At 38.7% G+C, this 23,947-nt stretch overlaps 2 protein-coding genes across 3 annotated transcripts in view; both read left to right on the top strand.

Annotated features, from left to right (window-relative positions):
• The window catches only part of LOC139948913 (serine-enriched protein-like), a 30,645-nt gene extending 26,094 nt beyond the window's left edge, over positions 1–4,551 (top strand). For both annotated transcript variants that reach the window (XM_071947275.1, XM_071947276.1), the window contains exon 5: positions 206–4,551. In XM_071947275.1, the coding sequence (XP_071803376.1) occupies positions 206–1,090 (885 nt within the window). In that variant the 3' untranslated portion in view covers positions 1,091–4,551. The remainder of the gene's footprint in view (positions 1–205) is intronic.
• A 736-nt stretch (positions 4,552–5,287) lies between these two features.
• LOC139948805 (transient receptor potential-gamma protein-like) lies at positions 5,288–23,277 on the top strand. The gene is made up of 18 exons (XM_071947141.1): positions 5,288–5,437; positions 6,118–6,347; positions 6,483–6,609; positions 9,444–9,559; positions 9,919–10,026; positions 10,536–10,742; positions 11,601–11,786; positions 12,353–12,549; positions 13,173–13,375; positions 13,824–13,966; positions 14,318–14,346; positions 15,131–15,180; positions 16,103–16,451; positions 17,268–17,463; positions 18,330–18,497; positions 20,123–20,170; positions 20,387–20,511; positions 21,264–23,277. Exons 2-18 carry the CDS (start codon positions 6,243–6,245, stop codon positions 21,328–21,330), a joined length of 2,424 nt encoding a protein of 807 aa, XP_071803242.1. The 5' UTR covers positions 5,288–5,437; positions 6,118–6,242; the 3' UTR covers positions 21,331–23,277.
• Positions 23,278–23,947: the final 670 nt, after the last annotated feature.

Genomic DNA, 23,947 nt, shown 5'->3' with positions numbered 1-23,947 from the left:
TGATTCGTAACATAACAATGATCACATCATGTTACAGACAATCTCAAGTGAGATTTCTGACGCGATGAACGCAATAAATTATTAAAGAAATACCAGTTTTCCTTGTTTCGTACTTAAAACAGCATGATCAATGTTCGTTCTTATCAACATTTCTGCCGGGCAGTTTAGAGTCAATATCAATTTCTGGTTGTGTTTTAATTTACAGGCGTTGGAGTTTGTGGACGACAACGGTGAAGATGTACTTCGCTTTCCCGCATTTTTAAAACTTCCCCAACACGTGGTCCGTCTCATCTTATCACGTGACGAGCTTCAGGCAGACGAGCTGACCAAGTTCCATGCCGCCCTCGCCTGGAGTACGCTTCACTTCCGGAACACGCCCGGAACGACTCTCAAAGGCGCCATGGCTCCGTTCGTAGACACCATTGCATTCCATCTGATCCCCGCCTCAACACTGATGCAGGAGGTGAAGGATTCGGGTGTTGTACCAGACCAGAAGATCATGACTGCCCTGGCGTTCCAGGCGGATCCGGGGAGCGTTGATGCACGGGCACTCTCTGCGACTCCGAACCGCCTGAGGTTGTCCATGCTCAGTTTGTCCCTCGAAGACCGCTCGGTGATCGAGAACGCAGACACGGACCGGACGGATCTCTCGGACGATGACGACGGTTCCGACGGTTGCATCAACGAGTGTGGCAGTCGAGGCTCGATGGGGTCCCCGACAAGATCACCGGAACTCCGGCGGCTCAGCACTGTGGATTCGGACGACGGACTCGGAACAAACAACCACACAGACCAGACTCTTTTTGAGAACGAGGGACACGATGATTCTGGTCACTATGACAACACCTCAAACACTATTTTCGAGAGTATTCCGGACAATCACGAGTACCACTCAGAGCGCCCTCAGTCGGCGGATGAGTTCTCCGGGTGCACGGCGACGTCACTCAGCAATTTCGATTCGATGTCGATGTCGACAAGCTCTGACGTAACCGACAGTAGCAGTGCTGGTGGAAGCTTCGGCAGGGCTGATCAGAAGAATTCCTCTCACTCGACGGGGGTCAAATCATCGATTCCCGGTACCCCACTCTGAAGGAAATCTGCCCCGCTCCTCGGACTTGCCATTATCAGTTTGAGTATCGGTGACAGAAGAAATATGTTCTCGACGTTCCCATGAGCGACTTCGAACAAAGATTTGATCAAAAGCTGCTAGACAACCATATTGTCGATCCAAAACCCAGCTGAGCTGTGTGTTTATGACGCTAGGCTAGACGCCGCAAGAAGATCAGCGTTGATCCCCGGCCAAGACGGGTTGTTTTGTGGTGTTGCTTCTCTGCGCCTCGGAGTATTACGCAAAGCCTGACAGTGCAGTTCTAGTATGAAAACATCGCTACAGTAGGCTGTACGCAGTGTGAAAACAGTCAGATATATTTAACAAGGTGTATTAACTAACATAAACTGCCTTGGATTATTTCAGAAAATTTCTTGATTCAGTTTGTGTTGTTGTATAGAGAGCTTCTCTCATTGGTCAAAGTACGTCACGTGTATTCTACTCAGGCAACGGTTATTAATATGAGGTCAGTAGTGTCGTTTTAACTGCTTTGTTTGTGACGTCAATGTCTATACATTGTTCTAATGTAACATCTTTTCATATCGCGAAGTCGACTTTTATGTCAATTGATTTGTGGATATTGATTGTATTGCGATAATCAATGCTGCTGAGGTGAAATTACAGATGGCGAGTGTTCCAACCCTAGCCAATGTGGTTATTTACTTTTCAGGGTTGTAGACAAGATCGATATTAAGGATGAAATGTTTAATTTGAGTCTGAAAGCTTACTGACTAAATGAAGTTCATGTACAATTTATCTGTGAGATTTTTTTTCTGTGAATTTAAGTCAAAGTCGAAAAGAAAGTATCTGAAAACCAGAAAAGAAACTTAAAAAACGTAACTGATAAGCTGATATTGAATTGAAGACTAATTATTTTATCCTCTACCGAACCTGTATAATACCTTTGTTTTTAAGGTTTTCATTTATTTGTGTAAATGTAATGTGTATAATGTTAGTAGGCCTTAACTTGAATTGTTCCTCATCGAAATGTATTGTGTTGTCTTTTGATGTGTTAATAAAACTGTCCTTTCAGCTGCTTGATGATGATTGTTCAAGTATTAAAATACAAAGTAATCGTGATTGTCAATAACTTAAATGACAAATATAAGATCGAACGAAAATGTCAACAAGTGATCTTTGCTAAAATTCAGTTAAAATGTCTTCAGTCAATAAGAAACTTGAGTTCACATGATATGAATAAGATTTTATTTACCAAAAACAAACAATAATTTTGAGAAAAGTCCTCTTGTGGTTTTCCAACAAAATCTGCAGTGACGTCATCACTTATAACAAAAGCTACGTCATTTGCGGGGGGCTCCGGTTTGTATAGCCGCTTTGTTGCAACATGGAGGTAAAACAATGCAATGTCCCGCAAAACTAATCACGTTAAAGTAATGTCATTTTGACGCACGCCGTCAACGGCAGACGTGCAGCTAGTGTAAGATAAAAACCGTGAAGTTGGGCCTTATCTTTTGTTTGATAAATACGAACAAAATAGAAGTGTAAAAATGTCAAATTTACATTTAAATGATAAGCAAAAACATTATAAACAAGTTTAAATGGCATTCCCGTTAAAATGGTTTTCCTCAAGTATTTGTTAAAGTATCTGTCAAGTATCTGTTCATTTGTTAGAACTTCCGTTTATGTGTGATATTTAAATTTGGTTATGAGTTATTGCTCGTATTTAAATGTTCTTCTTTTAATACGATCGAACTTCAGAAGCTGGACAACTTTGTCAAGTATAGACCTTTCGTTTGCAACGTCACAGCCGTGAGTTTTTACCCACCAGTTGTACGGGCAGCCTTCACTGCAAACACAAGTTTATTAATTGGCCAATAATGACATAAAATTACCAAGTGGTTTTTTAGACATCAGTTTATGCCTACTACCCAAAAAAAAATACTTCAAACAAACAAGTTGTTATGTTTTATTAATCAAAAAGGTACTTTTGCCAAGCAAGCTTTAACATTTTTCGTGGCTATACAGGGCCTTCAATTAAAAAAAATGGCGGCCAACAATTAAACAAAGGAGAGGTCTATGCAGACGAAGCACTTCATGTTTATATGTTCACTAAGTGAACAAAGGATAACTTGGTTGATTGAATAGTCAATTTGAAATATCTAAACTCATAGACAATGCAGTCACTCGTAAGCAAAAAATGCCTACCAATGCCCATCGCCTACCATCGGTGATTTGAACACGCTCACTTTTGCTCACTTCTGCTTGGCAAGCAAATTAAGCTTAAGCGATCAAAATAGGGTGATGAGGTGAAACACGGCCAAATTTCACAGAGCTCATTAGAGCAGAAATTTGTACTTAAAACATTTATGCTGAGCAAAAAAATTAGCAGGACACCAGTATACAATTGTTGCACGCTGTGACGGGGTCCATGGCGTTTTGTACACCCGAGGGGGGAAATGGAACCCGAGGCGGAGCCGAGGGTGCCATTTCCCCTCGAGGGTGTACAAAACCAATGGACCCCGTCACAGCGTGCAACAATTGTTTTGTTATACCTTTGTAAAATTTGTTATTCCTCTTTTCGAAGTTCTGTTGTCATCTTCAAACATTATTACGACGGACTATTCATTGTTTAATAAGCAGACGAACAAAAAACAATTCCCTCGAACCCGCGTTTGTTTCGTACACAGCGCTGGAAATCGACCAACGCTAGGAACGTTCAAGGTGATGTACACCGGTGTACATCACTTTTCATGTTATCCGGCCCGTCAAGCCATGTAACATGCGTTTTTGTTGCGCGTCACATGATTGGTTCTCGACCAATCAAACTTCACAATTTGTACAGAGGTATAACAATCATAATTATAAAATGTGGGATGGTATTTTAACTGGTCGTGTTCTGGTAGGCATAACTTTTAGTAATGAATTATTAATTTAAAGGGAAGGTACACGTTCGGTAATTGTCAAAGACCAGTCTTCTCACTTGGAGTATTCCAACATCACCATAAAAAAAAAAAAAATCTGTAAACATTTGAGCTAAATTGGTCATGGAAGTTGCGAGAAAATGATCGGAGAAAAACACCATTGTTGGACGAATTTGTGTGCTTTTAGATATGAATAAAAGACTTCTGGCTAGAAGTCTTTTGTTATTTTAGTGAGAAACTACCTCTTTCTCAAAATCTATTCTACTTCAGAGGGAGTCGTTTCTCACAAAGTTTTATACTATCAACAGCTCTCCAATGCTTGTTACCAAGTTAGGTTTTAAGTTAGTATTTGTTTTTAGACCAAACGTGTACCTCTCCTTTAACGGATGTAAATCTGTCAATAAAATAAAATCGTATATTTTACATTCGGATTCAATGTCAGGTAGGCCTACATGTTAACTTGTCAAAAGCCAGGAACTTTGAACAAAATACAACTCTTTTTGAAGTATGGATAATAATATACAGCTGTAAATACCTCATCTTTACGCATAATTGTCTTGATGTTGCTATGATTACGATATCACTGTCAAGTCAGTATTAAAGAAAAATGATTTCATCATTACATGAATAGTAATAATTGTGCTGATAGAAGAGTTATTACAGAGATGGTTTAAGTGACTTCAGAAATCACAGGACCCCAAATTTCACTCTTTATATCCCCCAATTCGAATCTGAGAAGCGTTTACTTAACCATGGCGTAAAGTTGAGTGAAATCTGCGAACTTTATTTATGTAAACCTCATGGTGCACGAACATCATAAATGGCGCCCCACCTACCCAGTTCTGCCGTATCATGGTAAGACGGAAATAATTATCTTCTGCATGAAACAGCCGTTGGTAGGCTACTTTGCAATTGTAAGTAAAGCCTTTTTTCACTGTTAGTTGAAATCGATTATACCCTTCATCCATGCCTTTACATGTAATTCCAACGTAAAGTCATTTTAAAATAACTACTGAACAATATTGTCTGGCTGAATACCGTATTAAATTTGAAATAACATTGTTGCTCATCCCAGTGACACACATACCAGCAAAAATTATTACGATTTTGTTTTCTTTTTCACTTAATACGATAGCCATGCATTAAAGTATTGATTCTGTGAAACTTGTCGTTTTAAACCCTTCCAAGGTCACACTGTTTTATTTACTGGCAGTCAGGCAAGTAAAATGTGTTAAGAAGGCTTTTTATAACGGGACTCCAGTACAACCTTTATTTAGACAAACCATAGAGTAAGTGACCGAAGGGACAGACATGACAAACATCAACAAACATGGCGGACATCGGTGTATAACCCATCGAGCTCTCTATCTGTCGAATACTGCGACAAATTTTTCACGGAAAATATATATGTTGCAGATGTGGTGTGGCAAGTAGACAACAAATAGTGGTGAGCTCCACTTATGATTTTTTTTTATATTTGTATCTAGCCTAGTCTTGACTGAGTCTATTGATGGTGCTTCTCTTAATTATTATACATACTGGTAGGCGGTTCCATTCACCGAGGGTTCTTGGGACAAAGGACAATTTGTAACAGTCCTTATTGGTTGAAGGGTGAATGAACGAGATTAATGACGATTTACTATAGTGAGAGTTTTGATTTTCCTGTGGTTTATTGAATTGATAGTGGTCAGTTTCGATAGCCATTTTATGGTGGATTGTTAATCTGTTTCTGGCTGATGGTGCACTGCTCATGCTTATTCATTCACACATTTCTTTTATTTTTACCACACACAAAGAAAAGTGATGTAATTTACATTTTTATACAAAATTAAATAAAACATAAGTAAAATAGGGCTTTGTGTGAGGATGGAGGTCTCCAAGAAGCATCAGCTTGTCGAGTAGAGACCCCACTCACACAATAACAAAACGAAGAACAAAAAAAACAGTATGAAAACAACTAAGTTACAACGTAGATATTGGCATAGCTAGTATATTTAATAGTAAACTTAAGGTTGGAATAAAGTCTGCTTATAAATAATATTTGCTCTCAACATTCTATTGAAATCATATTTATAATATAATATATGCCATGTTGATTATAGACTTATCGATTATTATATATTATAGACAACACACCACCAGACGTTATTGAACCAATGTTGAAGATCTTCGCTCTTGATTTGGCGTGAGAGAAGATTGTGAGCTAGGTATATATAATCTCGCACAACCTCGTGTTATCACACGCGAAAATTATGGATGAAGACCAGTCAGAAGCTATCCCACTAAAGGCACAGAAGCCGCTCTCCTACCATAAAGCTTGCCCAGATGACCCTCCCGCTTGCACCCAGTTTCTCAAGGTAAGTTGGTTAAATTTTGTTGGAGACCTTCTGAAACATACAACCTCTTTTTTACAATTTTTTACAAAAAAAGTATATCATTTTGAGAAATTTAAAAAGTAAATTTTATTTCATAACGACTAATTATTACTTTAGCTTGTAGGGGAAGACGCCGTAGGTGCAGTTAGAAAACTTCTTGAGGAAGACCCAAGCATTGATACCAGTGTGCAAGATGAACTTGGAAGACCGGCAATGGTCATTGCCATTGATCAAGATAACTACGGTAGGTTATGTCTTCTATTTTAGTGTAGGGTGTCAGGTGCGACCCGTGGGGTGCTCATTTGGGGGTTTCCCCTATACATAGGCTTGGAAAGCATGCGCTTTTTACTAGTTTTCCCGGCCAGTTAAACACAATAACCCAATCCTGGCTCATTCATTTTTGTTTGAAAATGAATGCTCCGTTGAATCAGCATTCAACAGAATAAAGGAGTAATTCAATATCAGCCTGTGTATCATTCAACTGGTCAAGTAAGATCATTCAATTTCAGTAGGCCGCAAGTGTCATTCAATTTCGTAAGAGCCATCAGCAAGAGCTGGCCAACCATTCAATTTCATTATCGAGTCAAACATTTCCAAATGTTTGCATTCGATTTAAAATTCTATGGTATGTGCTTTCTGATTTGTGGCTGCCCAAATAATAATAAAGGCAGATCCTTCGAGTGAAAAGTCATTCTAAAATAGTTTTGGCGTTAAACTTGTTAAAAAACTTTTGGCGTTAAATCTTCTAAACTAGTTTTGGCGTTATCACCAAGTTTAGGCATTAACTTGGAAAGCATGTGGTTATTATATACACCGGATAGGTCAGAACTCTAAGGCACTATGGAGACCTTTGGTAATTGTCAAAGCAGTCTTCCTACTTGGTGTATCTCAAAATAATATGCATAAAATAACGGTCGATTGGAGCTCAATCGGTCGTCGAAGTTGCGAGATTATAGTGAAAAAAAAACACCCTTGTCATACGAAGTTGTGTGCGTTTAGATGGTTGATTTCGAGACCTCAAGTTCGAAATCTGAGGTATCGAAATCAAACTCGTGGAAAATTACTTCTTTCTCGAATACTACGTTATTTCAGAGGGAGCCGTTTCTCACATTGTTTTATACTGTCAACAACTCCTCATTACTCGTTCCATTATGCGTATATTTATTTTGACCAATAGTGTCCACTTCTTCATTCCTCTTAATAAATCAAAATGATTTTTCCCCTCAACACTTTGAACAAATCCCATCAATTTGGCGGGAATGTCTTTGACAAAACAACAACTATGTTGGCTTAACTAACAATGTTTGTCAGGAATTGTATGTGTCAAGTCATGGAAAAGTAGCTGTGAACTATACTTATTTGAGAAAAAAACATACTGGTAGTTCATTTGGCGCTACAGCATAATGTATTGTGTTAAGGACATCTCGATTTTAACAGCATATCCCAGCTGACCTTTTTCCAGCTGAGTAGGTTTTGCTGTACAATACACTGGTTGGTTTCTGGCTTACGGCTTTGTTTTAAATATTATGTTTGAAACGGGACACCATCCATATTATCTCAAATGCGTATGTGTGGTTTAAAGGCACTGGACACTATAGGTAATTACTCAAAACAGTTTTTTAAAGACCTGCTTGAACGAAAATGTCAAGTCGTGAACTTTGCTGTATTCCACTTAAAATGTTTTCGATGAATAAGGAAATCGAGTCATATTATTATAAATAGGTTTCAATTGTGTAAAAAAAACAATCATTTTGTATGCCCTTGTCCAGAGCTTTTCTGCGAGATTTGCGAAAAGCCCCGTTACGTAATCACTCTCAAAACGTCATAAGTAGATAAAGCCGCTTTGTTGCAGCGTGGATGTATAACAAAGCAAACTCCCACAAATGACGTCAGCGGCATTGTCCTTTGACGCCCGCTCTCAACGGCAGAAGTGTTTTTAGTTTTTCAAAAAACCTTTAGGTAGGGGCCTGATTTTTTAGTCGATAATTACGAAAAGTTCAGAAGTGTACACAAATAAAAATTACATTAAAATGGTGAACAAGTGCATTATAAACAAGTAAAAATACAATTTCTGTTGAAAACATTCCGCTCAGGTAGCTGTTTAAGCATAAGAACTTACTTTGGTAACAATCAATGGAGAGCTGTTGATAAGACATTGTGAGAAACGGCCCCCTCTAAAGTAAAGTAGTTTTTGAGAAAAGGGGTAATTTCTCAGCCAAATAATAAAATACTTCATGCCCGAAGCCTTTTTTAGGCCTCTGAAAACAAACAAAATTAAGTGAAACAATGGTGCCTTTTCGAATCTTATTCTCGTGCAAATCCGATGACCATTGGGTCCACATTTTCACAGGTTTGTTATTTTATGCATACGTTGGGACACAAAATGAGCATATATTGGTCTTTGAAATTTTGCTAAAGGTACCCAGTGTCTTTAAGTATCGTGCTGTAGTTGTGCCAGAGCTTTCAGAAAATAATGTCCCTTTTATCAGATTGATTGATTGATTTCCTAGTATTATTATATTAAAGGTAGTGGACACTATTGATAATTACTCAAAATAATTATTAGCATAAAACCTTTCTTGGTAACGAGTAATGGGGAGAGGTTGATGGTATAAAACACTGTGAGAAACGGCTCCTTCTGAAGTGACGTAGTTTCCGAGAAAGAAGTAATTTTCCACGAATTTGATTTCGAGACCTCAGATTTAGAACTTGAGGTCTTGAAATCAACCATCTAAACGCACACAACCTCGTGTGGCAAGGGTGTTTTTTCTTTCACTATTATCTCGCAACTTCGACGATCAATCAAGGTCAAATTTTCACAGGTTAGTTATTTTATGCATATAGAGAGATACACCAACTGTGAAGGCTAGTCTTTCACTCTTACAAGCAGGGTACACTGCCTTTAATGAATGTAAGGCCGCATCCCGGTATTGCGGCTACGGCTGTTGCTTAGGGTGTTGCTAAGGACGTCCTATACCTCAACGCATGGTGACGCGGAAATCGAGCCGTAGCCGTAGCTGAAGCCACCAATTCGGACAAAGCCTCAATCTCATCGCATTTTTGTTTTACTTTGGTCAGATATGATCCAGTGCCTGTGTGAGTTGACCCTTGACCCCGAGGATGCATTACTCCATGCTATTGAGACGCACAGTACTCATGCGATAGACACAATGTGTGATCACCTACCACCTGATGTAAGTATAGATCAACTCTAGGGAAAATTTTTGTCGAAAACAGTCAGTGGTAGATTTTAAACCAATTTTTGGTATAATTTGCTTTTGGGGAAGTTACACTTTGGTGTGGTAATGGCAGTATATAGACCCAACGGGGTGAGATGGGCATATTGTGCCCGAGTACAATATCGACGTCTGCTGCCACCTAGCGTCCCCTAAAAATTATCAAGCATTTTGAACTTTCCCTTTTGAATAATGTATTTATTTTTTCAATGGAATAAATCATTTGAGAAAACTGTCAGAACAAAAATTACCGACACAATATTGAAACTATTTTACAACTTCTGCAACATATTATATTCTGTAAACCTTCTCTGCAGACCAAAATAGAGGTTCTTAATCGATATCCGAAGACCCACAGATGGCCAGTGACAACGGTTCCACTACTTCTAGCAGCACGACTAGAAAACAACGTCTCTACAGTTAAGGTACAGCTCATTAATATAATAAATATTAAATGTTTTTGAGCAAACACGACGTGGGCTTACTTTGATTTTTGTATTGTACCGTATATTTTTCCTCGCAAGATGATAATGGGAAACTTTTGAACCCTAGGTGGCGGCAGATTTACCAGGAAAGTGTCCATTGTTTAGGTCTACGTAGTTCTCTATGCAGCCGTGTGCTCATTACGAGAACAATCGTTTACCTGCTGCCGCCTAGCGTCCCAAAAGTCATGATTGTACACTTACACGCATACACAAACATTACGCAAGATGCATTAGACGACCGAAAATGTAGCTGACAAACATCCCTTCGGACCAATCAAAACACAGATATTTCAAGCTTATACGTCACTGCACGTTTATCCAATGAAATCGCTGTACCCAATAAAATCAATGTGTTTGTATACCCGGTACCTGTCTTTATGCAGGGGACCAGTCTACCATTAATCCTCCACTGTCCGTGAATGATGCAATTAACTTTTTTTTTCTACCAGACGTTGATCAAACACGGCGCAGTGATACCGCCACTAGAAGAACTACAACAGCGAGTCTGTAAAGATAGCTATGGGAACTTCCTGGCGTCAATCCACTGGTATGAGGCAAACAGCGACAACGCCTACATCGTTATCACTTCTAAGGACCCGGTGAAAAGGATCTTTGAGCTGGGTAAAAGTCTTGAGCAGCTTCAGAACTCCTTCCATGTAAGAATTTCTTGATAAAACATCGGGGGGGGGGGTTTCCCGATCGAAATGATTTTGAAGCCTGATAGGACAAATACTTGCTTAGCACAGAATAGTACTGCCCATGAGAAATAGGTTACCAGCCAAAATTACGTAAAGTTTGCATTGTTGTGGCTGGTGCCTGACTCAATTTTCGCTTAGCAAAGAAATTTGTTAAGCGGTATTTTCTGCCTAACAACTTCATACAAATGGGCCCTTTGCGTTTGCATAATGTTATGGAGTTACTTTGTTGCCTCACCCATCTGCTTTCACAAGAACCGGCAGCAAGCTAGCGTGCCTTTTACTTTGCTAATGGTTAGCAGTGTTCATGAAATAGAAAATCTCCCTTTTCGAAGACTACATTTTAGTTGAACGGTGTGCTCATTGAGAACTCGAAGAAATCATTTGCACTTCCAAAAATAATGGGGTCAATAATAGATGTAAACATAGCCTACTTTGGTTTCAAGTACCCATTAAGTTGAGCTTAAAGAACATGCCACAAGCTTCACGAATCAAAACGCATTGCTCACCAGTAAAGAGTTAGTTTCAACAGAACACAACCAAACCAGAAAACAAAATTGAAAAGACATTTTGGTTTCAAGTACACGTTAAGTTCAATTTAGAACATTCCACAAGCTTCATAAATCAGAACGCAATGCTGGCCAGCAGGGAAACAGCAATAGAACAGAACACAGATCGGGCAAACAAACAAATAAAAACAAACAACAAATCAACGTTTTTTTAAACAATACAACAAAACCAAATCAGACCCCCCCCCCAAAAAAAAACTATAAACCAACACTAACTCAACGTTTTTGATGAAACCTTCACAATATCAAGGTGCCACGATCAAAACAACTATGTGAGAACATTGGAGCTAAGCTTTCAGCTCTGAGCGTCAGGATGTTGAACTTGACCCGAGATGATAAGGAGGTCGACTTGCTCCTGAATGGTGGAGCGAAAAACACACCTCATCCCTCCGTGCCGCTGAGAATACAGCAAGCTATCGATGTGGGCTTCAAAGAAGTAAGACTTTGCTTGAAGATAAAACTAGGAATGTGTATATTTGTGGTGGAGTGGTTTACAAAACGAAACTCTAGTTCTGGCGGCTGAATCATGAGGGGGTGTATGTTCGAATTGTGGAAGACGAGAGCAAACTGATCGAAACGTCGAGTGGAAACCAACGCTTCTTTTCAGAACGACCCCAACCCATCTCATTTAGAGATAGTCATTTATACAGAATTGTTTACTGCTGACGAACAGGGAAACATTATTGATGCAATTAAAAGTACACACAAATAATAGTCTTCAGGAACGACCACATATAGGTCACTTATTTGTAAAGATAATAATCAATTTAAAAATACTCAGGACTGTACCAAATTATGTTTTCCAATTAAATTATTGTTATAAAGATTACAAGGTTTCATTTATAACTTTGTGTAACAGCAAACCTTTAAGGCCATTTCCTATGAGGCAAATTACAGGCAACCAGCTCAAAGCAATCACCATTAATAAGAACATTAATTTGGTTGATTTAACACCATTATTAAAGTTATAAACTTAAACCATTCTCATTATTCTTTTTGCAGTTTGTGAGCCATCCGAGTTGCCAGGACTATATGGTATCCCAATGGCAGCTCTCGTCACCGTACCACGATCATCTCAATGGAGGGCCGTGGGTTAAGACCGCTCTGCTCCATGTCTTCATGGTGACTTTCTTCTTCATTCCGTGTCTCGTCTACACCTTCATCCCGAGTGACAATGTCCGTCTTCAGATGAAGAGACCGTAAGTTTGTTTCACTTTTTATGTCAAAGAGGTACACTCCGAAAACTCATGGGGACAGAATCCTTGGTCATGTTTCATAAATCCACGGTATAGTAATGTATGATAATATCCATTGCACGAAAAAGGAACCGGACTGTTTTTCCTGCCCTCCACGGTTTGGGAATGATGTGTGTGGGGGAAATCAAGATGTCCACAGCTTGACAAAGTTCCATAGCTGATTATGAACCGAATGTCTTTGGATACGGTTATGGTAGCCGTTGTCTACAAAATTATAGTGTTGATGACTAAGGCTTTTTCGGCGTTACGGTCGTAGCCACTACGGAAGCCATGCATGAGTTGGACCCTTCCCAAAAAGTCACTTTTCCGATGTGAAGCATTTGCTCTCCTAGCCTGAATATCTGACGTCAGACTTCGAGGCTGGTGAAAGTGGCCTCAAGCATACTGCCTAGGTCAACCCCCGTCCATAATCGCCTCTATGCAGATGACCGAAAGTGCAGCGGCCAAACATTGGACCAATCAAAACGCAGATATGCAAAGCTTACGTCACTGCACGGTTATCTATGCAGTCTACAACATGCACTCCTCGCTCAGCGTTTTTACAATCATTTTTTACAATCGTTTAGGTTTGTTCGATTCATGCTGACCCTGTCGTCGAGGTTGTACTTTCTATTCCTCCTCGTTATCTCGACACTGGATCCCATGCAGTATCCGACTGATGTTGTCCCCCCGGATCCTAGCGAACTGAACGGCCAAACCACACGAGTACTCAACTACAAAACCAAGAGTTGGGATGCGTGCATGATTCTTATCATTTCTTGGATCATAGGTGGGTATACAACCAATCAAGTTTCAGAAAATCTCCTGTGTATATGTCTTCTTACGTGTACTTTTTCTTCCAACAGACACTGGTGATTAGAAACAGAATCAAATCTTCCCAAGCTTGTTGTCAGCTCCTTAATTAAAGGGGCACGTTGCCCTCAAATCTCACGAAGTTTTACCCGTTTTGAGGTGTTCCTTCACATCCTTATTCGTATGTTCTTGCAATAAAACACTTTTATCGTGTTATGATGAGTGATCATGGTGGTAATGAAAAACTTCCTCTGGCCGCAATATTTGTCCCCGCAAAATGTATGCATGCAAATCAAAAAACGGGTTGTGAACATGCCCCTTTTGTGTAAAGCCACACATCAGTTGTTAACAACTCTTTATCTTTCCTCCACACTTTTCTAAAATTTGAAATGTTGAAATATTTGTTTTCTTCTTCTAATTTTCAGGAATGACTGTTGCAAAGGTGCAACATATTTGGACCGTTGGGATACAGTACTACGCGACGAAACAACCCTGGAGCCTTCTTGAAGTGACTCAGCTGATCTTGTACTGGATATACATAGCACTCAATATCGTGGCTTACGTAAAGGTAAGTTACGTCAGGAAACAATTGGTGGCAGCAGACTTTACTTTGTTTTCGAAATTGTGCGCATGCTCAGAAATACACATTTGTCCCAACTAGCGCTTGACTTTAATGCATTATTACAATGTGTTGATAATTGAAAATCAGAAGAGTCTTTTATAAAGAAAGGCAGACTTTGTTCGATTTCCTCTTGCACACCACATTTTCATTTTGAAATTAAATGAATTGATATGGTAAAATTTTGTCATAATATAATTCAATCATAATTTGATGACATCACTCAGGAATACGTTGTTTTTGTAAATGACAAAAACTGAATGTCTTGTTTTAACTTTTATTTTGTTCCCAATATTTCAGAATTTGCAGGAGACTTTACCAGTACCAAGGTAAGTTGTGAGAGGGATGTCGTGAGAGGAATTTCGTTTAATTGTGTGATTGGTGTTAGTGTTTTTTTTATTATATACCTATAGACGATATGACCTGTGATGACGTCACATGTTTACACAAGAACCACCAAACCGACTTTCTGAAGGCATACACGATGCGTGCACATCGCAATGAAAGAAAACCAAAACGACTTATATTGTATGGAGATTGCACTGTCTAATTCTTATCAACTTTTGATATGATGAAATGGGGCACATCAGAAACTTGTCCCGCTTTTACGTTCAAAACTCTTGGATTGATGTGGAAATTATGACCAAAAAAATGTCAACTATCCCATATGACTATAGTGCAGTATCTTGCCTACCGGAACACCCCAAGAATGTGCAAGGTCACACTTTAAAATTGTAAACAAAGGTCACGTGATCTATATGAAACAAGACAAGTTCCCGTAGGCCTTATTTACTTTGCAAGTAGATAGTAATAATGGTGTAACTGCAAACCAAATTAAAATTAATAACCCGCCATATAATACCTAAAGTCCAATGTACTTATATCTATTGTTGAGTTGCCTTGTCGGTTGTTGTATTGTTGTATTGTTGGTTTTTTTGTGTTTTTTTTTTTAATGCGATTTGATTTTTTTTTTTTATTATTTATTTTTTTTTTGGCGGGGGGATTTAAACACCTAATAAGTTTGCTACTCTACATTAATTCGAGTCAACAAACTTTACATTGCAACTAATTATAAAACAAAATGACAAATGCATTTTTTTTTCCTTCAAGTAGCAAATTGTTAAGGGAGACCGTTCAAGATGAAGTGGAACAACCACTTGTTGGTAAGTCAAACTGGGGTTATCCTTTGGGTTTCCAAGCTACCAACATCCTTCTGTGAAATTTCTCGATGACAATGAAATGCATTGTTAAAAAAAAAATCGAAGAATATTGTGTGGCCCTTAAAAGTCCAGTAGTGACATTGTAATACAACCCTCACATTTGTAAATATTGCAGTGTATTACTTTTCATTTACCGAGGGATAAACGAACTGATAGCTAACAATCCAACGGGCATCCAGGGCCCAATTTCATACAGCTGCTTTGCACAAAAATTTGCTCAGCATGAAATTTGTAACGTGATAAAAACAGGACTACCAACCAAAAGTCCATGTGATTTTCAGGATAAGCAAACAGCAGAATACCTGTTACAAGCAATATGCAACAAATGGAAATTTGGTTGGTAATCCTGTTTTTTTCACGTTACAAATTTCATGCTGAGCAAATTTAACAAGACATTTCATGCTAAGAAATTTGTGTGCTTAGCAGCTCTTTGAAATTGGGCCCAGATTGTCCAGATTGTCGACCCATACAAACTTATTATTATTACTACACGGACAAAATCTGGCTCATGTGTGTACAAGTCAATGTGGTAATTCCTTCAAGACAGCGGACCAGTTTATGTGTTAAAATATCCAGCGGATATACGACCTTGCCCTGGTCACTCAAACCTGAAACTATGTTTATCCAGGGCGCATGCTCTAGAAGTAAGAAAAATGGGACGAAAACTAAATTCATAGCAACTTTGTATTACTACTATATTATAGTAATACAAACATGCTAACTGGCATGAAGTGTAATTACTAAAGGATAATTAAACTACGTTTTTTGTATTAAATAAATTTATTCATTGGATAAATATGTTATCCTGTTATCCACGCTGGCAAATCCACCTGGCGTTTAATACAACTAACGTTGTATCTTCTAGATACAGTACAGTACGGCATGCAGATAGGTGATACTCGCTTCGAGTGGAACCAACACGAGCCCCTCCTCATAGCAGAAGCCGCCTTCTCTGTCGCTAACGTCCTGACCTTTCTCCACCTTCTTCACTGCCTCCTGGTTGTGGAGTCCCTTGGACCTCTTCTCGTCTCCATGCGCGGCATGATGGCAGACGTCTGTAAGTTCCTCGTCATCTTCATCTTTGTCTTGGTGTCGTTCGCCATCGGGTTGACCCAGCTGTACCGGACGTTTGAGGCCCTGGATAAGGTGTTGTGCGAGGCATCAAATAAGGAGGCATCAAATAAGGAGGATTGTCCAGAAACTCCGTTTCTATCGTAAGTTTTCCCCCGCCCCATCGATGATAAGGGCCCAGCTTTTGAGCAGGAAATTATGCTTGGCAAGTTTGTCTGCTGAGCCAAAAAAGAGTGGGGAGCAGCTACAAATATTGTACATTACTAGGAATTGTGCTCCCCCATGGGAAATTATTAACATAGGCTTGATTCAAAAGAGGGCGAAATCAGAAGAAATGTTTTGCACAGTTGGCTCTATGGTTGAGCAGAATATCCGTTGGACAGAATCTTCTGCCACACTTGTGTCCAAGGTTTGTCCCCTGGAATGCTGTCCCCTTTAAGGAGGTGCGTTTTAAAGAGGGCGCTATCAGAATAAATTAACACAGTTATGGGTGAACAAAGTCTCCTTGCCGATATAATTAGAGTGTCCTCCCATACTGCCCGAAAGACTAGTCTTGGTTCCAAGACGCTCCAGCTGTATCGGCACGAAATGTATAGTCGCTACAAACTATTATCACCCCAAGAACCACTCGCCACGAGATGGCGCTATCATTCCAGTAACCGATATGACACAAAGAACCGCTATCACATTAGACTTGACTCAAGTCCCAACTTGAGCGTCGTTTTATTTTCAGTCCCATCGTCTAACGTCAGAAAACTTGGCATCCCAACTTGTGCCGCATAAGTTCACGACTCCGTCAAGTCTCATTCTCGGAACCACAATAGCAACATTTTGTTTTCTAGTTGCCATCTTTCGCATGAGAACGGGACGTGAATCAAGTGAACTATAACATGAGCTCCTGTGACTACAGACGACTTATATATAAAAAAATCCATCTTGTCTTGTTATTCTCTTTTCAGATTTTCGAATTCGATGTGGTCTCTCTTCTGGTCGTTATTCAACCCGATTGAACTCCATAACCTGACCGTGGATAAGGACCTGTACTTTACTAGCCTCGTGGGGGCGTCACTCTACGCCACGTTTATGTTGCTGGGTGTTGTTGTACTCCTCAATGCCCTCATAGCTATGATGAGTAATACATATACGAGAGTTGAGGTACGTTATCCATAGACAATGATAAAGACATGAGTTAGTATAGTCCTAACTTAGGTCTAGTCCTTGGAGATATAACAAACTTAAGTCTTAAGTCTTAAAGTCTTAACTCTTTGTGGAATCCACCCCTGGTCTTATATTTCATTGGATAAACGTGCTGTGACGTAAACTTTCCATGTGTTAAGATTGGTTCGAGGTCATGTAGATTTGTGCCGGACGTTAAAGGAACACGTTGCCTTGGATCGGACGAGTTGGTCTAAAAAAAAAAAAAAGCGTTTGGAACCGTTTGTAGTGAAATGCATATAGTTGGAAAGATGTTTTAAAAGTAGAATACAATGATTCACACAAATTTGTTTCGAAATTGCACGGTCTTCCTTTTAATTTGCGAACTAACACGGTCGGTCATTTATGGGAGTCATAAATTTGACTCCCATAAATGGCCGACCGTGTTAGTCGACGAGGTAAAAGGAAAACCGTGCAATTTCGAGGCATGGTTGTGTGGATCATTGTATTGTACTTTTTCAACATCTTTCTAAACATATGCGTTTAAAACAAACGGTTACAAACGCTTTTCAAAGACCAACTCGACCGATCCAAGGCAACGTGTTCCTTTAAATGTCTGTCGCGGTGATAGCGAAATGGCTCTCGCGCAACTATCTGCGCAAGACTACTCACGAATTTCTAGAGACCGTAGTTGTGAGAGCTGTCTCGCGCAGGGATCGGCCCTCTCGCGAGATAGTTGTGGGGAGCCGACTCGCTATCACCGCGACAGTGACATGTCAACGACTTGCCATTCATGTCCAATGTGATGATGATCCGATCGTATTGTGTAATAATTGATATATTATTTTATTGATTTTTCTTTGTAGGAAAACTCAGATGTGGAATGGAAAGTTGCCCGTACGAAGCTGATGAGTGAATACATGTCATTACGCGTGACTGTCCCTCCTCCATTTAACCTGATCCCGAGTGTTAAATCAATCACGAGATTCACTCGGTATGTCCGTCGTAAATGCAGCCAAAGTGACTCGGCTCAGGTGAGCAATTCAAATTAGACCCTTGTTTTTCCCAGTTGAAAAGCCCAGAGCGAGCTGAACAGATATCCTAGACTGAATATCATTGATATCCTGGACTGAATATCATTGATATCCTAGACTGACTACCATTGATATCCTAGACTGAACATCATTGATATCTTAGACTGAATATCATTGATATCCTGGACTGAATATCATTGATATCCTAGACTGAATATCATTGATATCCTAGACTGAATAGCATTGGTATCCTGGACAGAATATCATTGATATCCTAGACTGAATATCATTGATATCCTGGACTGAATATCATTGATATCCTAGACTGAATATCACTGATATGCTAGACAGAATAGCATTGGTATCCTAGACAGAATATCATTGATATCCCAGACTGAATACCATTGATATCTTAGACTGAATATCATTGATATCCTGGACTGAATATCATTGATATCCTGGACTGAATATCATTGATATCCTACACTGAATATCATTAACATCCTAGGCTGAATATCATTAATATTCTAGACTGAATATCATTGATATCCTAGACTGAATACAAGTGAATCCCTAGACTGACTCTCATTGATATCCTAAACTGAATATCAATGATATCCTAGACTGAATATCTTTGATATCCTAGACTGAACATCATTGAACTCCTAGACTGTATATCATTGATATTCTAGCCTGAATATCATTGATATCCAAGACTGAATATCATTGATATCCTAGACTGAATATTATTGATATTCTAGACTGAATAGCATTGATATCCTAGACTGAATATCAATGATGTCATAGACTGAATATCATTGATATCCTAGACTGAATACAAGTGAAATCCTAGACTGACCATCATTGATATCCTAGACTGAATATCAATGATATCCTAGACTGAATATCTTTGATATCCTAGACTGAACATCATTGATATCCTAGACTGACTACCATTGATATCCTAGACTGAATATCATTGATATCCTAGACTGAATAGCATTGATATTCTAGACTGAATAGCATTGATATCCTAGACTGACTATCATTGATGTACAAGACTGAATATCATTGATATCATAGACTGGACTATTCCACATTAAAAATAGGGGTAATTTCGAGGGTTGGTGTTTATTGTTGTAATGGGTTGAGAGAAAAGACAACCTCATAACCATAGTACAGCAACTGAGCCCCGCCCCCCCCCCCCACTCCTACAGGACTCGCAAGTTATTTATCAATCATTTCCCAGTTAACATAACCAGAGCGAACTGACTAGCATTGGTAACCAAGACTGGACCATTCGACATATAATTTCTCACAGTTGCAAAGCCCATCAGCGGTGAAGCCAAGGGGGACTGGGTGGGAATTAAGTGCCCCTACAAATCCCAGTGCCCCCCCCCCCTTCCCCAGATACCTAGAAAGAGGAACACATGGTCACTGCCAATCATTGGCAACATCCTGGATTCTCCGCTGGTCAAAAGGGTAAGACTTAAGGTCCATAGGGCCTTACGACCTTACGATATAAGACATTGATGAAAGTTTATGTGGATCGGGAGCTTTTTTAGTGAAGTCAAACGTCACGTACCTCCACCTTAATACTTTCTCTTTACTGTTTTTCACCTAAGGCGAACCATGCAGGCCAGCCGCTGAGCGACACAGACGATGCTTACATGGTAAGAATGCGAGCATTTATGATAACTATAGCTGCGTTTTTTTTTATGTATTTATGTTTACCAAGTTTACTACAAGGACAATGTGTAAACATTCGTTTATAGTTTTCTTCATTCTGTCAAGCGCATTGTGTAAACATTCGTTTATAGTTTTCTTCATTCTGTCAAGCGCATTAATATCTTCAATTAACAATCCGTTCCATCTCTTTCAATCCACAGGAGTTAAGTCGTGACCTTGCCGAGCGCTGTCGAAGAAAGTGCAAGATGGAGGAAGTGACGGAGGCCCATCAGAGCAAGAGACAACAAGACATGGACCTTCTTAAAAAAGCTGTTGAAAATATGAGGTTTGTTTGTTTGTTTGTTTGTTTGTTTGTTTTTTGTATGCTTGTTTTATTTTTTCAAATTGAACAACAACAAAAGTTCATGAATATTGAATAAAGGTGCATACATAAAGTTATAAAACTAAATTAAGTACAAAGATTGTAACCATGCAGCGGAGGTGATACCCTCCTGTACCGAGCATCAAAACTGCTGTAAAATTCTGCACCGGTTATAAACAAAAATTACACTCGCCATTTAATGACAAGTGTAATCTGAAAATAAGTTCTTGTAACCCTAAAGTTAAGATATGAACTGAAGAAATTGTCAAGTGTCTGATCATTGTTTCCATTTTACATACCACTGGGCACGTTTCCTAAACACGTTTTTTCTTAATCTCGAAGATGAAGTCTGGCGCTTGAGTCATCAAAGTGGGCAATAGAAACGCTTTCTTCAGAAGACGATCAGAGCATACTGATCGAAACGTCGAGTTGAAACCAACGGTTCTTTTCAGAACCACCCCAACTCATTAAAGATAGTTATTACATGGTGTAACCGCAAACCTTTCTATATAGAAACGTTAGTGCTTCCATGCTGCTATAAAGATGGCTTCGCAAGGAGTTTGTAGCAAATAAGTACACGTTTATGAACCGTTACGATTAAAGTCAAATTAAGCGTTATACAAACTAGGCATGTTATCACCAAAACACTTGCTTATTTATGTTCAATGACCTACTTTTGATTGTTTATTTATTTGTTTGTTTTTGTTGTTTTCCAGTCAAGAAATGAAAGAACTACGTCAGCAAATACAGCAAAGTTCGGCAAAGAAGAACAACGTAAAGTAACCGACTGACTCATAAATGGAAATAGTGTGCTTAAAACTATTTCAAAATTTGTGTTATTATTATAAATACTATCATTATCTGTTCAGCATTATGACAACTAAACAAAACAGAGCAAGACAATATTCCGAAATACAAGGGAACGTCAATACAAAGCCAGCATAATATGCCAGGACAAAAAAAGTTAATATAATAACTGTGGACTGGGGCAATAGTTTTTGTCGTATGCTACTGACCGGGAGAGTGCAGCAGAAAAATGGGAGTTATAATTTAAAGTTGCGCATGGAAAACGTACATTATGTTATGTAGTACTGTAATAAATTTAACAGTATACATGTAGTGTAAAAAGATTTTCTATAAATTAGGGTAGTTTTAAAACTAAACTTTGTTGCCATCTGAGGTGATCGATTTGAAGAGTTAACCTATTTAAGGGGTTGGGGTGGAAGTCGAGAATATTCGACGGAATATTCGTACTGCTCCAGTAATCACATGATGTGTCATGCCATTAAAAAACGCATCAGTTTCAGAAATGAGTGGGCTTATTTAATTTCATAATTACATCATCTTTTAACATCATTATCCCTGTAACGCTTTTGTATCTTGATATTTTTGTTCCAGGTAAATACTTATAGTCTTTATTCTTGTATCGTAATCTACTCCAGGCTGAATCACTAAAACACATTTCTGTCCCAGTTTGGTGTCAGCGGTGGCATACACTCGGCAATTTTTTTTTTTTTTTTTTTTTTAACGGCACTGAACACGTTTGGTAATTACTCAAAAAATAAATAAGCATAAACAAAATTACTCGGTAATGAGCAAAGGAGAGCTGTCGATAAGCATAAACAAATTACTCGGTAATGAGCAAATGAGAGCTGTCGATATTTTATCAAAACAGCGGGTGATATCGACTCTCTCTGAAGTAGGGTAGTTTTTTAGGAAAATTAAAAAAAAATTAACCTGAGAAATAATGGTGGTTTTTTTTCTGCGTGTTTGTTTCCTGCAACTTGACCAATATTGAGTCCAAACCTTTTCAGGTAACTGTTGGGATGCACCGAGTGAGAATAGGCCTACTTGTCTTTAACAATTACCAAAGGTGTCCAGTGCCTTTAAATGGACAGTGGACTACAATGCAAGAATGTATAAGTTTACGTTTCATGTGATTCACTGATGAATATTGTTCATGACAGAGATATGTAGCATGCCACGTGTTCTGCCCGCTTAGTTACAGAAAATGGCGGGAAATGACATATAAACTCGTAAGTTTCCTACTTTTAACAGATGTCCAGTATTTGATGAATGAAAGTGATAGTATTAGTTTTACTTCCGTTTGGAAGTGTCCAAACTGATCATGTTCACATTGATGGAATGTTTTATTATTTCACATCATAACCTCATTAGACATGTTTATTTGAAATTTAGAACAGGCATATGGGTCCAGTATTTTATTTTTGCCACAACAGAACATGAATGCAGAATCCAAATGCAACCAATTACACCACACAACAATGTATTCTTGGTTGGAAAATCTGTGCGTCAGCTAAAACTCATTTTTTGTTTGTTTCCGGTGAACCTTCATGCCTTATTAAAAAATTGTGTATTTAGTCTAATTCTAAAACTATACTTCAATGGAAGACCTTTCAGACGCTAGGTGGCAGCAGACTTATCATGTAAATCCATTGTTCTTAGAAATGTGCGCATTCTCAGAACTTCGTAAACAATGGAAAATGTCCTGTCAAGTCTGCTGCCACCTAGCGTTCCATAGTCTTGCCTTCTAAAGCGAGTTTATTTAATAGTGTTGTAATATTTAATAGTGTTGTATATCTAAAAGATATAAACAACATTGCTGGTAAACCGTTTCTTCTATACTTTAATGTGCTAAGCACGTTTGTCGGTTTCAAGTTAGTTTAAAACCTTCAAATTTGTACAACCGGAATATTTCGGATATGGATATGTAAAACACATACTGAAATTAAAATCATTAAAATGAGAACGAATGTTGTCTCGTCATACTTAATTTTGTTAATGTATTTATGTGGCCATATCCCGGGCTTTTGTAAACCTTTTTAACAAAAACTGAACTTATATCGGTTCAACAACCTTTGATACACATTATAAACGACACTAAAATGGAGTGTGGCACAATTTGTTGGTGTTGAAATTTAAAAGCATTCTATTACACAATGTAGACTGACAGGTCTCACAAATTGTTTAAACAATTGTGACAGAATTTGAGTTCAACGCTTACTAGACTTTTCTGGAAATGAAAGCATTTCAGATAATGCAAAAACCCCGTATTATTGTTGCAATCGACACCATCATCTATGGCAAAACAAACAACTTTTTACTATTTATTTTGACATGACAATATCGAATAAAATAGCTACGATCACAGATGGTATTTGACGTACAGGCGGCCACCGGCCAACATTGAGTATGGCACGCATCACTTAGTACGACATTCGAGATCAGGCCCAATTTCATAGAGCTGCTTAAGCACAAAAATATTGCTTACAAACTTTCTGCCAAGCACCGGTAAGCATGATACCAACCACAAACTGTACTTGTGACATCGTTTGGCTGGTAACATTTTTTCTGGTAAGCATAATTTTGTTGTGGTGAG

Source organism: Asterias amurensis, chromosome 16 (assembly GCF_032118995.1).
Source record: "Asterias amurensis chromosome 16, ASM3211899v1".
In the NCBI taxonomy this organism is placed as follows: Eukaryota; Metazoa; Echinodermata; class Asteroidea; order Forcipulatida; family Asteriidae; genus Asterias; species Asterias amurensis.
The sequence above is the reverse complement of the archived record's forward strand: the minus strand, read 5'-3'. Positions and strand labels throughout refer to the sequence as shown.